A 17,975-nucleotide genomic window follows, 5' to 3' on the forward strand; every position below is an offset into this window, starting at 1 on the left:
TTGAGCAGGGCGGCGCTCAGCAATCTGCTGGCGGCTCCGTCAGTGTGCTGACAATCGTCGTCGCCCGCTTCCCCTTTCTCCTACCTACATTAATTTGTACTGCCTACTCCCTTTTTGTAGACCTCATCTCCTCCAAGTCGTATCGTCCAGAAGAGGGCCTCTCCGTGGGTTTTATAGCCAGCAGGGCACGTCTAATCCTGGTGTCCAGCTGGCCATGGAACTCCAGTCCCAGGAGTCTGCTGAACCCCTAACTGGAATCCAGAAGCACTCGAGAAGGGTCAGGGGCACTTGGGGTGGGCCGTGCCCTGACCCTGAGCTGGAATCCTCTGATACACTCTAGCCTCTTGGTGCATGGAGCCCTTGTGTGTTGTGAGGGAAGCAGCTTAAAGGCTCTGGGAGAATGGCTTTTTCACTGCTTCTAGGGGAGGAATAAGGACTCCCTTCTTCTGGCCACCTCTTATCTCCATCTTCAAGTTTTGACCAGTAGAATCAACTACATCCCATGAATCACAGCCCAAAGGGGAATGGGATTCAGGGAGGCCCTCTCTCTACCTTCGGCATTCTCACTGGAAAGGGCGTGTCCACCTCCAGTTCCCTCTTTCATTCACATCATACAACCTGTGGGCATGGGTTGGTTGTCACACTGGAGTGTTCTCAGCTTCGGATCCTCCTGCCTCAGAGCTACAAGGTGGCTGGGCAGTTAAGGATAATGACAGCCACACAACTGACATTTATTAAGGACTCCTATGGACTGAGGCCCTGGGCCACCGGCACTGCACCTCATTTCATCTTCACACACGGCTCATCATACCGATGGGGCAGCTGAGAGTACCAGAGGCAAAGCAACACGCTCAAGACCACAGCAAGGGAGAGTAGCAGAGCGGGAATGTGCCCCCAGGCAGGCTTGCTCTAGCTGCTGCAGGAGTCTGTGTGCACCTTCCATTACCGCATCCAGTCCAGGGACTGAGGCATATGGTGCATAGGTTTATTCAGGACACGAAACATAGGAACTCTCCGTTGCCTCCAGTAATGAGGATTTGTTCTGTTACACGAAGAGAAGTAGGAAACTGGGAACCTGGTCCAGTGGCCGCAGTGAGCTTCCCGTGGAGCAGTTCTCAGGGTAGCAACCTCGGGTATCCTCGGGTACCAAGCTCCCTTTCTGCCAGCTTCTTCCTACTCACAGCAGCTGACTTCTCTTGCAGCATGGCCTTTGCTTCCTCGCAGAATTATCTGCTCGTGGCTTCTACTCAGGGCAGGGTTCGTTGCATTCTCCCTGGTTGTCCTGCTTTTGAACTGTCTAAAAGGGCTTGATTTACTACTGGCCAGGCTTGGGTGCCCCCGCTGGTACCCAGATGATTACCCATGGGCTTCTAGTCAGCCCATGGAAGACTGCCTGAGTCGAGTGTTGGTTCTGGGCCCTCTCAGCTGTGGGCAGGGCAGCAGGATAATGGGGACTAAGTGGGAAGGGGCTCTGTGCCTTGTGGGCATGCGTAGGAGCATGCCCAGTGCCAAAACACCATGCAGGCTGGCCTTCAGGGGAGCCAGTATATCTTTCTGGTTAATTGCAAGGGCTTTACAGAAAGACAGACCCGAGATTGGGTGGACTCTGCTGCTTATTAGCTGTGGGAATGTGGGGAAATTTTTTGATCTTTCCAGGGCTCAGTTTCCTCTTCTGTTAAATGGGTGCAACAGTAACACCTCCTTCAGTTTGTAGGATTAAATGAAACAAAGTCTGTAGAGCACTTGGCACAGGGTATATGCATGAAAACATGAGACTCCCATCATTGTCTTTATTAACAAGGTGAGCTCACAGCTTGGGTTGAACAGAATTACAGAGATTTCTTTGTGAACAGAATAGCATGGTGGTTAAATACCAAGGTTCTGAAGGCAGCATAACTTTGTTTAAATCCTGGTTCCACATGTATTGGCTGGGTTCTTGGGAAAGTTACCTAAACTCACATCTCTAAAAGGCAAACAGTATCTAACTCGGAGAGTTAATGTGAGAATTTAAAAAGGTGGGGGAAAAACACAGAAGAAATCCATGCAGAGTGCTTAGTGCAGAGCCTGGCACATCGTTGGTAACCATGACTGTGATTATTATTAATTTTTTTAGAGGCTGCTAAGCATCACGGATGAAATGCAGGAAATGTTAGGTTGATATTTGATCATGAACTTTGTTTTCAACACTTCAAGATCATTTTTGAAAGTAACAGAAAAAGTTGAGTGTGTTTTCATTCTAACCCACTTCAACATATTAATGCTTGGGCTTTAAGTACAATTTTTTTTTTTTTTTTTAAGAATACAGAAGACATACTTTTCCAAACCCATAGGTGGGAAACCAAAGTTAAGTGATATTCTGATTTCCAGAGGGTGGCTGCAGAAGAATCCAGAGAGAGGGAGGAGCCTTGATTTACTTCAGCCCCTATCTGCCACCAGTCCCCGCATCAGCACAGGGAGCTAATCATTCCTGGTTATTGGGCTGGCCTTTGTGAGCCAGAGGAGGTTTAGGTTGACAATCAAAATAATAACTGTTATGGAAACTACTGAGAATGTGTAAAACCCCTCATTTTGGTATCATATTAGACTGTCTGAGATGTTTATACATAATATGACAGCCACTCAATGCATTTCCATCTGGAGAATCAGATACTAATCTTTAAGAAGAAAATATAGATGTTTCTTCAAAGACATATTAGCAAATGACAGAATAACAAAACCAAAGAAGTCTCACCTTGTGGCAGCCTGATGGGGTGGAGGGTTTTGTGGGATTTGTACTTCCTGTCTTTACATGGTCCTGCTGGCTGCAGCTTGTCCTCTGACTGTCCATTTTGCTGTCGGTGCCTGCCTTTGGAAGAAGGATTAAGCAATCCAAAGGGGTCTGGGCGGCCATAGCTACCATGTTACCGTTGTCACCACGTGGCAGGCACTGTGCTCAGCACGTACCATACATTTGCCATTACACCCTGAGGGGACCCTGCGAAAGGGGTTACATCGCTGCTGTTTCACAGAAAAGGAGACTTAGGTGTCAAACACGATATTAACGTGTCCCAAATCCACACAGCTGGGAATTGGCAAAGCGAGAAATCACATCCAGTTGTGTGTGTGTGTGTGTGTGTGTACAAATTTCGTGATCCTGATAACAGGATGCACTGCCTTCTTGGTTCAACAAATATTTATAGGTGAGGTTTTCAGAGGTGATGAAGAAGAGAGCCCAGTGCTACTGAAAATTAGTCCTTGGGCCACCTTTATCTATATGTCTTAGGTAGGTCTGTTTGCTACTTTACATTTAAACAAGGTTTTGTAGCTTTCAAAGCTTTTTTTATGTACATTTTCCCTTTCTGGCTTCTAACAGATGGGTGTTATACAAAGTCGAATAATGAAGTGCTGATCTTAAAAACAAACAAACAAAAAAAACAAAAGAAAACAAATATTTAGTGTTTAACGAACACCTAGCCCAGCTTCCTAACAAGCAACGCATGATGTAGCACGTGCTATAGTTGCCCTTCCCACACTCGTGGCCCACCCAAAATATACCTGCAGCTTCGGTGGACATTTCCCCACGCATCCTGAGAGCTTCCTACTTCTTTCATTCTCTGGGCTTTCTCTGGCTACAGGAGAGTTCTCAGCCCACCTGCAGGGCAGGCCAGAAGTGCTAGGGACTTAATGTCCGTAAGAGCAACTTTCAACCATGGGGGGGCTGGTATTAATGGGTAACTAGCCCAGGACACTTCTGATGCTCAAGTATGTTCGATACAGTCTAAACTCAGAAGTTCCCATGTAGAATTGAGTCCCAGTTATTACCCAAAGCAGTAACCTGCTGATAAACACTTCCTTTTACTGGCTTCCCACGGGTAGCCAAATAGACATTTTCCCTGGACCAGCCACTCAGTAGAGAAATTATTGATTGTCTACTGTTAATCAAAGATTATAGACAGTAGTACAGGGAAGATCTGGCCCCTGCCCTTTTAGATTTTACAAACACACACACACAGTGGAGACTTGGCCACAGTTGGGCATGTAGCAGCTTGGGAGGTGACTGCAAAAATCCAGGACAGAAATGATGGTGACTTGGTTCGGTCAGTGGCAGTGAGTGACGAGAAGTAGTTGCATTTGGATATATTTTGAAAGTAATGCTAAGAGGTTTTGCTGACAGGTCAGGTGTAGGATGTGAGAGAAAGAGGAAAGTCGAGGATGCTAAGTCCCCCTACCCCTTGAGCAACTGGAAGAATGGAGTTGTTTTCAGCTTAGGTGGGAGGATGACAGAAAGAGGGCAGGTAATGGAAGTCAAGCTCTTGACATGTATGCTTGAAATGCCTATTAGTCGTCCAAGTGAAGGTATAGAGCAGAGAGCTGGAATGCAAGCTGGATCTCAGGGGAAAGGCCAGGGGTGAAGATATAAAATTTGGGACTCAAAAGGCATGTAGATTGGAGAGAAGATGAGATCATGGAGGGAGTCTCTCATTTCAAGGAAAGCACAGTCTAGTTGGAGGAGACAGTCATTACTGAGTCACACAAATAGCTCATTCGCAGACCATGATGAAGTCTGGAAAGGCAGTTGTACTGACTGTCCTCTGGGGGCCTGAAAGATGCAGCAGACCCTGCCCTGAAACAATTAGAAGGAGGGGGCATTCTATACAAAGGAAGAATACAGCTATGAACTCAGAAAACAACCAGAAGCACAAAGTAATAGTGAGAAATGATCCTAGCAAAGAAGGTGGGGTCCAATCATGGAGAGCATTGATGGTCAAGAGAAAGAGTTTAGATTTCTCCTGTGGGCAGTGGGGAGCCACTGAGGTGGGTGAACGACAGGATTGGAACTGTTCCGTAGGGCAACTCACTCTGGAGGCTGAAAGGGAGAGAGATAAGAAGAGGCTGTAAGACCAGAGAGTAGGGAGGAAGGAGAGGAAGGGATGGATGGGAAGACATTCAAGAAGAAACACAATTTGACAAGAGGTAACAAAACGTTCAATACGTGTAAGATTTGATCAGCATTACCATCTCGAGAAGAAGAGTGGAGAAGAGGTGTATATGGGAGGTGCAAGGCATACATAGAAGAGTGATCATTGAAACACTGTTTATAACAGAAAATGCTGAGAAGCAACGTAAAGGTCCATCAATAAAAGACTGATGCAATACGGTGTGATACATCTATACAATGGAATGCCCTTCAGTGATTAAAAGGGGTGATACAAAGCTGAATTCACTGGCATGAAAGGAACACACAATTTATTGTTGAGTAAAAGAGGCTGTGAAGCAGAATTTATCGTTTAACCCCGTTTATCAAAATGCTATCTTTATAATATCATTTGTGTATATATGTCTAGGGAGACCTTTGAAATTATGTTCGTCAAGATGTCAGTGATGGTTTTCCCCAGATGATAGGATTGCTGGTGTGTCGTTTGTTCGTTTATTTATTTGATTTGGGAGGAGGCAATTTTTCTGTCTTCCTGCATGGCATGAATTTTCTGACACAGGCTTGTAACAGTTTAAACAAGAGACAATACAGATTTTCTAAAGGAAGTCAAACAGACAGGCAGGGCAGGGCAAACATGGCCTCAGGTCTACAGTGAGAGCAGGTGTTAATGTGGGTCAACGAACCTCTTCCTTGGGTCTTTGGAACTAAAGGAACTTCAGTCTGAAGCATGGGGGAGGAATGTCTGGGGTAGCATGCTCAGATGGCCTGGTGACCTTCTGCCTTCTTCCAGGGTCTTCCTGAGAGCTATCAACAAGTTTGCAGAAACCATGAACCAGAAGTTCCTGGAAAACACGAACTTTGAGTTTCAGGTGAGTGTGAGGCGCCAGACTTGCCCTTGGAGTGCCCTGGCCGGGCTGCTCCAGCAATCTGGGCTAACTGCTCCATCAGACACATCCCAGAACACTCGGAAGCTATGCCTGTGTCTCTGGGTGTTTCCACAGAGCCATGGCGGGGAGAGGGGAGGGAGGGAAGTACTCAGCGTTTGGAACCAGGCCCTTGATTAAATAGTCATCAGCTGAGCAGCATATGCAAATGTGACCGTATGATGTATCTTGTGTTGAAGAGGAGACTTGCATTCATTCATTGTCAAAGTGGGTGCCACCTTTTAAATATGTATTAACTTTTTTTTTTACTTTTTTGTTCACTGGAGCCTAGAAAAGCAGCCATTCTCAGATACTGAAAGATAAAGCTCACTAGTACATTTCTGTGACTTTCTGATTCCTCCAGAAATCACTTTTAGTGCTCAGACAAGACCTGGGGACTCTGTGAGGTTCAGGGGCCTCAAAGCATGCCCCTGGGGCAGACAGGGCGACACATCTGCTCAGGGCCCAGGCAAGAAGAACCAACTCTTCAAAGCCTTGTGGTCAAGTTCAGGTTGCTACCTCTGGCTGGAGGTGTGATAGGGGAGACCCTTAAAAGGGGATCCCCCCTCCAGGGAAGCCTCTGACCCCCAGGATCTCTCACAGCACAAGCTGAGGGAGTGGCCAGCAAACTGGGGCGATGGCTTTTTCTGCCTGCTCGTCTGGGGTTTCAGTTCCTGTCTGGGCTCTGGCCTCTGGCCAGCCGAGGACCCTCAGGCAAGGCCTGGACTGCAGACTCATCTGTAAAATGCTCAACAACACCTCCCCTCGCTACTTCGTAGGGTTTTTCCAGAACGGGAACGTACCAAGGCACTTGCTAGGGGAACTCACTTGTAAGGAGGGTCCCAACAGTTTCCGATCAGACACTTCCTCCTCCAAGAGGCCTCCCCTGCCTGATTCCTCTCTGAAGGTCCCCTAACAACCCCATGGCCACCGTGTATCACCACTTAGCCTGCTGTAGTCTCTTCATAGCACTCCGTGCTATCTTTCTTATTTGCCTACATGCCCGTTCTCTTTCTTTCCTCTGGTAGAAGGTAAGCTTCAGGAGTCGGGAGTGTGAAGACCTGTACTCACAGGGAATCTGTGCTGTGTTCCTGGCACATAGTAGGTCTCCTTGGGGAGGTGATGCCTGGGCTGAGGTCTGTGAGATCCGTTCTGCTAGACAGCACCGGCCTATAAATACTTTATAAATGTTATCTTTGAATAAGATTCTCTCCCACTACCTTGCATTTAAATCAGGCAACTGAACTATAACGATAATGATGATGAAAAGAATAGCTGCCATTTCCTGACAGCAGTGTACGTGCAGATCTCACAAGAAGCACTTTACGTGTTATCTTTCTCAGTCCTTACAACTACCCGACAAGGGAGTTACTATGACTCTTATTTTCTCTGCTGGAGGGATGTGGACACTAAGACCCCCAGGCAACGAGCAGATAGCCTGAAGTCGCACAGCGTGTCAGTGCAGAGGTGGGACGAAAGCACAGCAGTGGCTGGCACCAGAGCCTGCAGATCACTGCAGCCACATGCTAGAGATCGAGTTTCACCACCACGTTGGGTTGACTGCTTGGCAGGGTCTGGGTGAGAGTTATAAGTCTTTGACATGGAAACAAAACATGTCACTTTGGCTGTTTGAATCAGGACAAGTGTTTGATCCCCTTCCAAATGTGGCCCAGGTGCCTGCAGGCTCTGGTTACGAGTACGATCAGGGAAGTTAATAAGGCCATTGCTTTTTTGGAGGGGCAGCTCAGAAGAACACACCTAGGGGCCAGTGGCAAGGCAGTGTTTGGGCCATAAAACTGTTGGCTGGTTTGTTCATCTCTTTCCGTGGGCTTTGGTAATTATAGCCTCGGACCTGATTTCCTGACTCTGGCTCTCCTCCGTGGTCTTAGGGCGGTACTTTGCCAGAGAAGCTCAGCTTTAGTCCTTCATGCCATTCTTTTAGGTTTTATCCAGTTTTCCTGAAAGAAAATCTGCATCTGAGAGTGCCCCAGAGAAGTGGGGGTTTCGTACATGGAAGGTTTGAGCTTATGAGCTGTGTGGCTTTAGGCAAATTACTTCACCTCTCTGTGCCTCGGTGTCCTCAGCATCAAATCATGACACTAATAGCAGCTACTTCACTGGATTGTTGAGAGGATTCAGTGAATTAATTCGTGTAAAATACCTAGAAGAATGCTGGGAACATGGTAGTTAATAAATGGTTAATAAATGTTAGCTCATTATAATTACAATAATTATCATTTTGATGTGATGATGATGACGGTGGTGGTGGTCCTAAGTGTGTCAGGTCTGGGAACCCACGTGTCAGTCCTCAGCAAACAGGACAGTAGGGAGGCATCTTTCTGGTCACCACAACACTGCCTAGGGCTGTCACACCCACAAGATTTGTAAAACGGGAAAGTGGCCAACATTACAAAATGAAATAAGTCTCCTTTTCGAATGAGACTTCCACAGATATTTAGTGGGAAGCACTCAAGAACAGGATCATTCTTCAAACTTATCTTTGTTCTCCTACCTTCTCCTCACTTGTGTGAGAATGGATTTGTTCTCTGTACCCTGCCTGGAACACGCCTTGCTTTCCTCTTACCGTTTCATTAATTATGCATTTAATATCAGCAGGAACAGCATCCACCACTAAGCGCAGCTGCCCTTGCCAGCTGCTGCCCAGAGGAGGGGCAAGTACAATGAGATTAGCCCTAATATCTTCTCCAGAACTGTGGTTTTATGATTCAAAGGGCAAAAAGCAAGGAGCTCTGTGGGTGCCGTTCTGTAGGTGACAAGACCTGGGAATTAGAAAAATGATGCTTCCTGCTTGGGGCTAAAAAAGTTTGCATTCCCAGGCCCTATTCAAGATGCTGGGCCTTGAGATTCACATCTGTTTGCATGGTCAGGGAAGACCAAGAGAGGATTTCGAGTTTAACTCAGTGAGAATTTTTGTTTAAGAGCAATGCTCATGGGTCCAGGCTGTTGCAACATGCCTTGAGAAACTCAGAAGCAAAACAGAGCACTGCCCTGCCTTCAAAGATCTTGGGGTCTCAACAGCAGACTATAAATCCATCTTCTAGCATCCAAGCTTTTGAAGAAGGTGACTAAGCTTTATTAGGCATCGACTTAGGGCATTTTGATCCTTAATCATGACCCTATTAGGTTGGGATATACCCATTTTACTGGTGAAGAAACTGAGCTTCAGAGAAGTGGTTGACTTTCCTGTTAAAGGTCATCTAACTATTAAGTGGGTCTTCTGGGATTCAACCCCAGGCCTGTCTGCAACACCCAAGCTCTTTTCACTCTTCTGTACTGTCCCTTAGGAACAGGGTGCCTTTCGGATCTAGGAGACAGCTCTATGTAGCTCCAGGAACAGTCTGCCCTTGTTAGCTTTTGCTGGCCGTGGGACAGGGAGCTCTTCAATGATTGGCTGCAGAATTAGACTCTCCATGTTGGAAACTCTGATTGGTCCAGAAATCAGTGGTTGCACTTCAGATGTGTTCTTTGGCTCCAAATAATTTTTTTTCCATCTTAGGTGGCTGTGTGATTGCTACTAAGACCATTCTCTCTACTTGGGAAGCTGTAATTGGCTCTGCCTTTGGTAATTCCAGCCTTAGTCTTGAGGCATTTCTGGATCAGCTTCTGGGCACCAGACCACCTTGGGATCATTTTTAAACCTGTACTGGAGACCCTGTGAAATGAAAAGCTTCCAGAATATTCCCAGCCGTTGGTGGAGGAATGAGGGCAGGCTTGGTCTTTATAATGGGAAATGTAACCAGTGATGGCAAAAAACATGAGAGAGGGAGCACAGACACAGAGGGAGCACTCCTTGGCGCCTTGAAGAGGCCCACAGCACTACCCACAGGGAGGTCATGGCAGGACGCCTCCACCAGGCAGGAAGATGGTCACGTGCTTGGGGGCAGCTTCTGCGGCCCTGCCTGCTTCAGCTTGAGGACCCTAGACAACCTCTGGACTGATGTTCCCAACCTGAATCTGTAGTTGGAAACTTTTACTCCCAGAATCAATGGCATCTTCAGAATGGCCCTGGCAGCTGGGCCTCTGCACCACAGAGGTGGGTGTGCTGACTGCATTTCAGCAACCCTGGGTGTTGGGTCTTTTTTTCTTTTTTAAATAAGGATTTGGGGTAAATAATAATTCAAGGCCATTGAGAAAGAAACTTATAGGATCAGACATTCTTGATGTCTCTGCTGTAAAGATACCTGATGAACCAGTGGAAAACTCAACCAACGACAAAGGCTAAGAAGAACCAAGAGAGAAGAAGAAGAGCAATTTTAGCAGAAGAGCAGAGTGGTTAAAGAATGCAAGTTCTGGAGACAGATGCACTTGGATTCAAATGCCAGCTTCATCATTTTGTAACTGTGTGACCTTGGGCAAGTTAGTCAACCTCTCTGGGCCTCAGTTCCCTGTTCTCTAAAATGGGGAGAATCATAATACCAATAGCATAGTTTCTGGGGAGGATTTAACAGGAACACATGCGGCATGCTGGGCTCATTAATGAACTCATTCAACAAATATTTCCTGAGTACACGTTGGGTTAGACATGATCCTAGACACTGGATATACAACAGGGAATAAAAAGATGAGTTTCTTGCTTGCAGGATGCTTACATCCGGTAGAGGACACAGAAAATAAATTCGTTCTGCTTAAAATATGTCATGAATCCTGTGAACAGGGTGTAATGAGGGCAAATAATGGATGGATCTAGTTTAGTCCAGGCGGGCTGGGAAGGCTTCCCCTGGAAGTGATTTTTGAACTGAGATCAAAAGACTGAGTAGGAGTTTACTAGGTAGCAATTTCCTCATTTTGTCCTTATAAGTACCCCCTTTAGATACTATCTAAAGTCTCAGAGAGGTAGGGTAACTTGCCCATGACAGTGGAGCCTGTAATTGGATTGGAATTCTGGAAGGTGACCTGACGGTATCTATGAAAACAAACAACAAAGACAACACAAACAATAACAATATCTGCATAGACCCTGTGCCTTAGCAGTTCCACGTCTAGGAATGTATACTACATAACAGTCTCTCATGCATAAAGATATATAAACAAGGATGTTGATTACAGCACCAATGCTAAAGAAGAAAAAAGTTGGAGTCAAGCTAAATGTCTATAAATAGGAAATTGGTTACAATTAAAGTACATTCTTAGAGCAGAAGACCATGCAGCAGTAAAAGAGAATGAAGCAGATCTGTATATGCTAATGTGGAAACATCTGCAAGAAATATTGATGAGAGAAAAAAGCAAAGTATAGCAGACTATTAAGAAAAGATGTCTATACATATGTTTGTTTATACACAAAAATTTTTGGAAGGATATCCAGGAAATTGTTAGCAACATTTTCTTCTGGGGAATTAGACGAGGGTCCAAGGTAGGATGGAAAATAACTTTTGATTATTTAATCTTTTCAATCATGTAATTTCTTTCACTGTGTGTATATTACATTTATAATTTTTTGAGAGTTAATTAAAAATAGCTGAATTCTAATTACACCCACTAGCGGTATGACTGGGTGGTTGTTTAATTTATCCGGATCTCACTGTTTACATCTGCGAAGTAATAGATTTGGACCAGATGACCCTTAAATTTATTCCAGCTTTAACCTTCTTTTGTCCTACGATTTCAAAATATGAAATTCCCAATCAGAAATCACCTTACTTCTTCCCCGGGGAAAAGGAACCTGTGTGTTTTGCCAAAGATTCTGTGGCTTCTCTGAGCCATCCAGGCTGGGCTGTTAATAAAATGCCACCAGGCAGCTTGGGCCAGGGAGGAAAGAAAAATCTGGGATCTTTTGAAACAACTGGAGAATCTCTCTAACAAAATGGTGATCAATAAATAAACATTTTCTGGAGTACAACTGTATTCAAGCCATCGTACTGAATTTAGCATTAGGGATACAAATAAGTAGAAGCCAGAACCCTTGGTACTGGTGGAACTTACAATCGGAAAAGACAGGGCTTACAAATGCTCTACGACCAGTACTTACAACAATCCTTTATGGTAGTTACCATTATTTTTTCCATTTTACAAGTAAGGAAAATGAGGCTCAGAAAGGTCAAGTAGCTAGCCAAAGACAGCTCAGCTAGTAAGAGAGAGACTGGTATCCATTCCCTAGTCTGTGAGACACTGATGCATGTGCTCTTAACCACTGGAGGATCCTGTCACGGGAAGTGAGTGGAGCACAAGGTCAGGTGCGGAACGATGGACCCATGTCTGTGGTTGCACCTACTAAGTGCTCCTCAAATCCGGAAGGGCTGAGCGGACCTGATGTGCTCTGCCTTCTGGGAAGGCCTCATGAAGGAAGTGGGTCTCGAACTGGGCTTTGATGAAAGGATGGAAGTTAGATGCTGCAGGTGTGGGAACCACTGTGAGCAAAGCCACGGAGGCCAAGACGCTTGTGTTCTATCTGTGAGTCTGAGCAGATCAGCCCCTCCCCCCTCCCCAGGCAGTTTGCTGAGGGAGATAACACTGGAAATTGCCTGAAAAGCCAGGTTAGTTCATTTGGTTCTGATTCTTCAGGAGCAAGAGTCAAGGAAGGTTCAGGCAAGAAGTATCATGAGTGCCCAGCCGTGTCTAGTTGTGGCCACTGCTCAGCTCTCAGGCACTGCACAGAGCCACTGACCATGACGGCCTTCCCTCAGTTCCAAAGTTGGACCCACAGAGCCTCATGGGCAGGACTGGGCAGGGGCTGTGGGTGAGACACTTAGGGGCAGCATTTCTGATCCACTAGGAAGAAGCAGCACTGGATCTATGGTCTCATGGTCCACGAAGATCTTCAAGGAGAGAAGTCAAAAGAAAATCAGGTGCACTCCTAAGTATATACCCAAGAGAACTGAAAACATACATCCACACAAAAACTCATATGTAGATGTTCATAGCAACATTATCCGTAATCGCCAAAAGGCAGAAGCAAACCAAATGTCCATCAGGGATAAACAGAATGTGGTACATCCATATATATTTATACCCAGAATAGTATTCAGCAATAAACAGAAATGAAGTACTGACACCTGTGACAACGTGGATGAACCTTGAAAACGTCATGCTTAGTGAAAGGAGCCAGACACTAAAGAAAGGTCACATATTTTCTGATTCCATTTCTATGAAATGTCAAAACCACAGAGACAGAAGTAGCTTTGTGGTTGCCAGGGGCTGAGGAGGAAGGAAGAATGGAAGTGACTGCTAATGGGTGGACGGTTTCTTTTTGGGACAATGAAAATGTTCTAAAATTAGGTAGTAGAACCTTGTGAGTATACTCAAACCCACTGAATGATATACTTTAAAAAGCTAATGTTATGATATGTGAATTATATCTCAACTTTAAAAAAGAAAATCAGGAATGTGTGACAGAAAACCTTTTTGAAGGACCAAGTCAGGTAGAATAGAGGCTAGCAAGAAGCTTAATTAGATTTGACAGTGTCTAGGTATTCTCAAACATGGTTGGGAGAGGGGGATTTCTGGAATTATTCTCAAAAGTGATACCAATTCAACTTACTTTGTCACATACCTATTTCCTGTGGTAAGCTGATTATTCTTATGAAATCCCCTAAATTCAGGAATTTTTCACCCTAGAAATAACCCATTCCATGTCCTATGACCAAGTTTTCCCGTTCCTTGGCTTGTGGTTCCATATCCTGGTCTTAGACGGGAGGAGGTGTGAGCTCTGGGCTTACGCAGACCAAAACAGTACATTTTCAGAACCTGCAAGTCATGGGGATGTCAGGAGGAAGGACAGTCAGAGTGGCTGAGAGACGCCAGGAGGAAGGACAGTCAGAGTGGCTGAGAGACACCCTGACCTTTACTGTGTTTGGATAAGCGAGGTTACTACGGAAACAGAGGAGCCTGAGATCTGATTCTCAGGGTAATGGGCAGTTTTTGGAGGACCTTGAGGAAGGGAGTGATACGATATGATCCTTCCGGGTTCTCTGTGCAGAGTTGACTTTACGGGGGCCACAAGCCAGGAGGTCACTTCACTGCACCCCTGGAGAGACTTGGTCTTTTTGGACTCTGGGAGATAAAGTTTCAAGTAAAAGAAGGAAAGCTCATTTCCTCAACAGAGTATGAGCTGCACGAGGGCAGGGACTGCTGTCTGTATAACCATTGCCCTATCCCCACGTGATGACAATGCCTGGCCCATTGAAGATGCTCAATAAATACGTGTTAATGCATCCTCAGCTAAAGACTGATCACAGCGTGTAGAAAGAGACTTGAACGTCAATCAGAAGGCTTGGGTTTAAATCGCAGCTCTGCTGTATGTTTAACAAGCTGTGGGACCTTAGGCAAAATACTTAAGCCCTCTAAGCCTCAGTCTCCTCAACTGTGAAATGGGCCTAATAATGGCTACCAAGTTTTGAGAGATCAAAGGAAGGATGTGTGGGAAAGTGCCTGGCCCATGGTAAAATGAAGGGCTTGTTTTGCTCCTTTCTGAAACTGGAACCACAAGCCCAAATGAAAGTAATACTCTGGGCAGCAGTAGGGGCTTTATCAAGGGTAGAGCTGCCTTTCATTTAGTCTTGGCCATCTGAAACTTCCGATGAACATCTTTGAGTGAAGGATGAAGGTCTCACTGGCAGGTGGTTTCCCCAGCTGGTGTTAACCCTCCCCTTGCTAGTCAATGTTTAGAGGAGGCTGGAAGTGTGTGGGCTTTGTCCAGCAAAGCTGCCCCCCACCTGCTCCTTGCAGGACCATGGCATCTCGTAATAATTGCCCCTGAGCCCTGAAGGCACCAGGTTGTACAATTTGCTTTGGTACCAAAGGAGTCACTAGAATAATGAAAAGAATAATAGGGCAAACCAGTGCTTTGGAGCTCTTACTGAGATTCATGCCCTTTAAACACATCATCTTTACCATAGCCCTCTGCAGTGGATACACAGGTACCCCTTTTGCAGATGGGTTCACTGAGGCTCAACAATACCTTGGTTTGGGTCTCCATCTCGGTTCTGTAGCCTGTGTCAATATCACTGTCACTGCTGCTAATCTTTGGAGCCCTTGCCCTGCACTGCACACTTTACCTGATCTCTTTCACCATGAGCCGTGGAGTGGGTTCTAGTATTAGTCTCTTCATTTAGCACCAAGAGATCATGTACATGTGACGGTTATGACAAGCTTACCTGTAAACTTGGCCCTCAGTGGTTCTTGAACTCAAATTAGCATTGCAATCACCCAGAGTACTTGTGAACACACGGATTTCTGGGGTCCGATTCAGTAGGTCAGGGGTGGGTCCAGAGAATTTGCATTTCTAATGAGCTCCCACGTGCTGCTGGTGCTGCTGGCCAGAGCCACACTTCAGAACCATTGAACTAAAGAGAAGGAAAAGGCAACATATTCTAAGATGGAATAGGTTGCAGGCTGGTCCTCTGAGCTGTCGGGTGAATTAGGGAGGACTTCCGTAGAGGCTGAGAGGCTCTGAAATACTTAATCCCTCATCACCCTCTACTTCTAGGGCAGAGAACCAGCTCACCAGGGCACCCAGCTGGGGCGACTTGTCTTTCAAAAAAACAAAATGAAGCAAAACAACAACAATGAAAAAGCAGCCCTAAAATCTTCCTCCTTGCCCAAATCCTGTTGTCAGAGAGAGGATGTGGTCGGCACCTAGAGAAATCCATCAGTTATCCTCGCTCTGGCCGGGATGTTAATTTCAGAGTCAGTGCCAGTTAGAAAATTGCAGCGCACAGAATTAAACTGGTTCTGCCTCGGTCTTCTGCCATCTTCATAAATTATTCACATTACCCAGCGTTTAATATGCTTTCCCACTTCAGACCCTCTCCGTGACTGTTCTCCACTCTTTCATTTACAGCTGTGGAACAACTATTTTCATCTGGCGGTGGCTTTTATCACTCAGGATTCTCTGCAGCTGGAGCAGTTCTCACACGCCAAATACAACAAAATCCTGAATAAGTAGGTTGCATTTGGATCTCTTGAAAGGGGGGTAGGGGTTCATGAGAATCTCTGAGGTGGTGACTGAAGCAGACATTTTTTGTTCCTCCTAGGTACGGGGACATGAGACGGCTAATTGGCTTCTCCATCCGTGATATGTGGTACAAACTTGGTGAGTAGGCACACACAACCAGACAGACACCATCTGCACAGGCCAGGCTCCTTCTTGAAGACCATCCGTTAGAGGGCCATGGGGGCTTCAGCAGTGGGAGCTTGAAATAATAGTCTATCGCTGTACGCACCCCGGGTCCTTAATAAGTGCCTGATGAGAGAGGGTACCCATCCCCCAAATCCCACCCCCCAAAACAGCTGTGTATCTGCTTCTCCTTGATGCCCCTGAGGGGTTAAGAACTCAAACTGGACTTTACAAGAAGGAGAAAGAGCACGACTGCTGTGGGAGTACACGTCACACGCGTGCTTTCTGCTGACTGGTGGCCGTTCTGCATCCTGCTTCCTATGTGATGTAGTGATCTACAAAAGACCCTCCAACCGCATGGGGGAGAATTGTTTCCATGGAAGACGAAGGTCTTTTGCGGTATGTTTGAGCTGAAACGTGACCCCAGAAGCCGTCCCTGCTTCGGTGAGCTGCAGGAATCCTGTGTGAGCTGCGTGGCATCTGTGGGAGGAAAGAAGGGGAGATGGCGTCTGCCAGGCATTTAGGGAGGGTCTGAGTCAGACCAGGGCTAAGGAGCTCTTTATCTAGTCTTCACATCACCTCCTGCAAGATGGAAACATTACCTGCTCCTTTTACTGATCAGGAAACTCAGAGAGGGAAGCAACTTGCTTGAGATGAAACAGTGGCAAATCCCAGAGCTTGGTTTTGATTCCACGAGGCTGGGGGCCACATACCTCGCCCAAGGCCTGAATCCTGCTCCATAAATAGGTGCGGAAAGGATGAACGGGTGGATGGATGGATGAATAAATAGTAACAAGTAATGAACCATGTTCACCTCCGAGCTTTGTGCGCCCTCCTTGACCCTGCTGCCGAATCGCTCTGCCCTGGGCCTGGATGTGGGCCCTCTTCAGTCGAGCACTTGCGGTGCTGTGCCCATCTCTTAGATTCAACCTATATCACCTCCCCTGACTTTGCTTCTCGCCTCCCCAGACATCTTAGTGTCTTTCAGTTCCCATCTGATTTCCTGGACAGCCGTTCCTCACCCTTTCCAGCAAGGCCCGTTCGTTGTGGGGAAAGCACAGTGGATATCAGCCTGGGTTTTGTGTCTGCTGGCAGCAACTCAACTCAGGCCAAGAGCACATACTGGTAACAGGAGGGTTGTGGACTGGCTCACAAAATCAAAGTGAGAGCTGGGGAACCAGGCCCAGAACAGACTCTACATCTCTGCCTGGGGCCTTGCCCCGTCATTTACATGCTATGAGGCCCAAAGCCAGGGGACTGAGTGACACTGGGCCTAACCTGGGGAAACAGCATCTTCTCCCAGGGTGCTTATGAGGGTCGTGAGAACAAATACTGGGAGAGTGAGGCCATGGAGGCCACACCCATGTCAGAGTTTTTATCATTATTTTCACCCTCGTGCCATCAGGAGGGAGCCTAATTTTCCTGTTCTAGCTCAGTAGTCATCAAAGCCAGGCCTGTGTCACTAAGGCCTGAAGGGCAGGGCCCGGGCAGTGCCCAGGCAGGTAATGTAAAAGAGTGAAGGGACTGATGTATGTTAAACCCACAGAAATCCATAAAGCAGGGTGCTGTCAACATTTGGGGTTGGATAATTCTTTGTTGTGGTGGCTGCCCTATGTATTGTAGGATACGTAGTAGCATCCCTGACCTCTAGCCACCAGATGCCTACCCACCAGATCCTCCTTAGTTGGGTTAACCAAAAAAAGTCTCTAGACATTGCCAAATGTCGTGTGTGTGTGTGTGTGTGTGTGTGTGTGTGTGTGTGTGTATACAGAATTACCCCCATTTGTAAGCCACTATCATAAATAAATACCATCTCTGCCCTGTTTTTCTAGAACAGCATACCTTTCTCACTCTATCTTTTGTTTTTCCACTTTGGATAATGACAGGGATGTAAGAAATACTTTACGTTTCCTTCACCATTACCCTGCAATAGGGAAAAACAAAAAAGCATAGTGCAAGTGAAGGCCTACCTGGTAGCCAGCGTCTGGCCTCAGGGGTCAGGATTATAGGAAGGAGTAGGTGGGCCTGCAGCAGAGTGAAGCACATGTGCCCCAGCTGAAAGGGA

General features: G+C 46.3%; 1 protein-coding gene across 1 annotated transcript in view; it reads left to right on the forward strand.

Moving 5' to 3' along the window:
* DOCK2 (dedicator of cytokinesis 2) overlaps window positions 1–17,975 on the forward strand; it is a 425,761-nt gene that overhangs the window by 338,306 nt on the left and 69,480 nt on the right. The window contains exons 31-33 of the mRNA XM_065873738.1: window positions 5,706–5,784; window positions 15,635–15,735; window positions 15,828–15,886. Of these exons, the coding sequence (XP_065729810.1) occupies window positions 5,706–5,784; window positions 15,635–15,735; window positions 15,828–15,886 (239 nt within the window). The remainder of the gene's footprint in view (window positions 1–5,705; window positions 5,785–15,634; window positions 15,736–15,827; window positions 15,887–17,975) is intronic.

The sequence above is a fragment of the Phocoena phocoena genome, chromosome 3, assembly GCF_963924675.1.
Source record: "Phocoena phocoena chromosome 3, mPhoPho1.1, whole genome shotgun sequence".
NCBI lineage: Eukaryota > Metazoa > Chordata > Mammalia > Artiodactyla > Phocoenidae > Phocoena > Phocoena phocoena.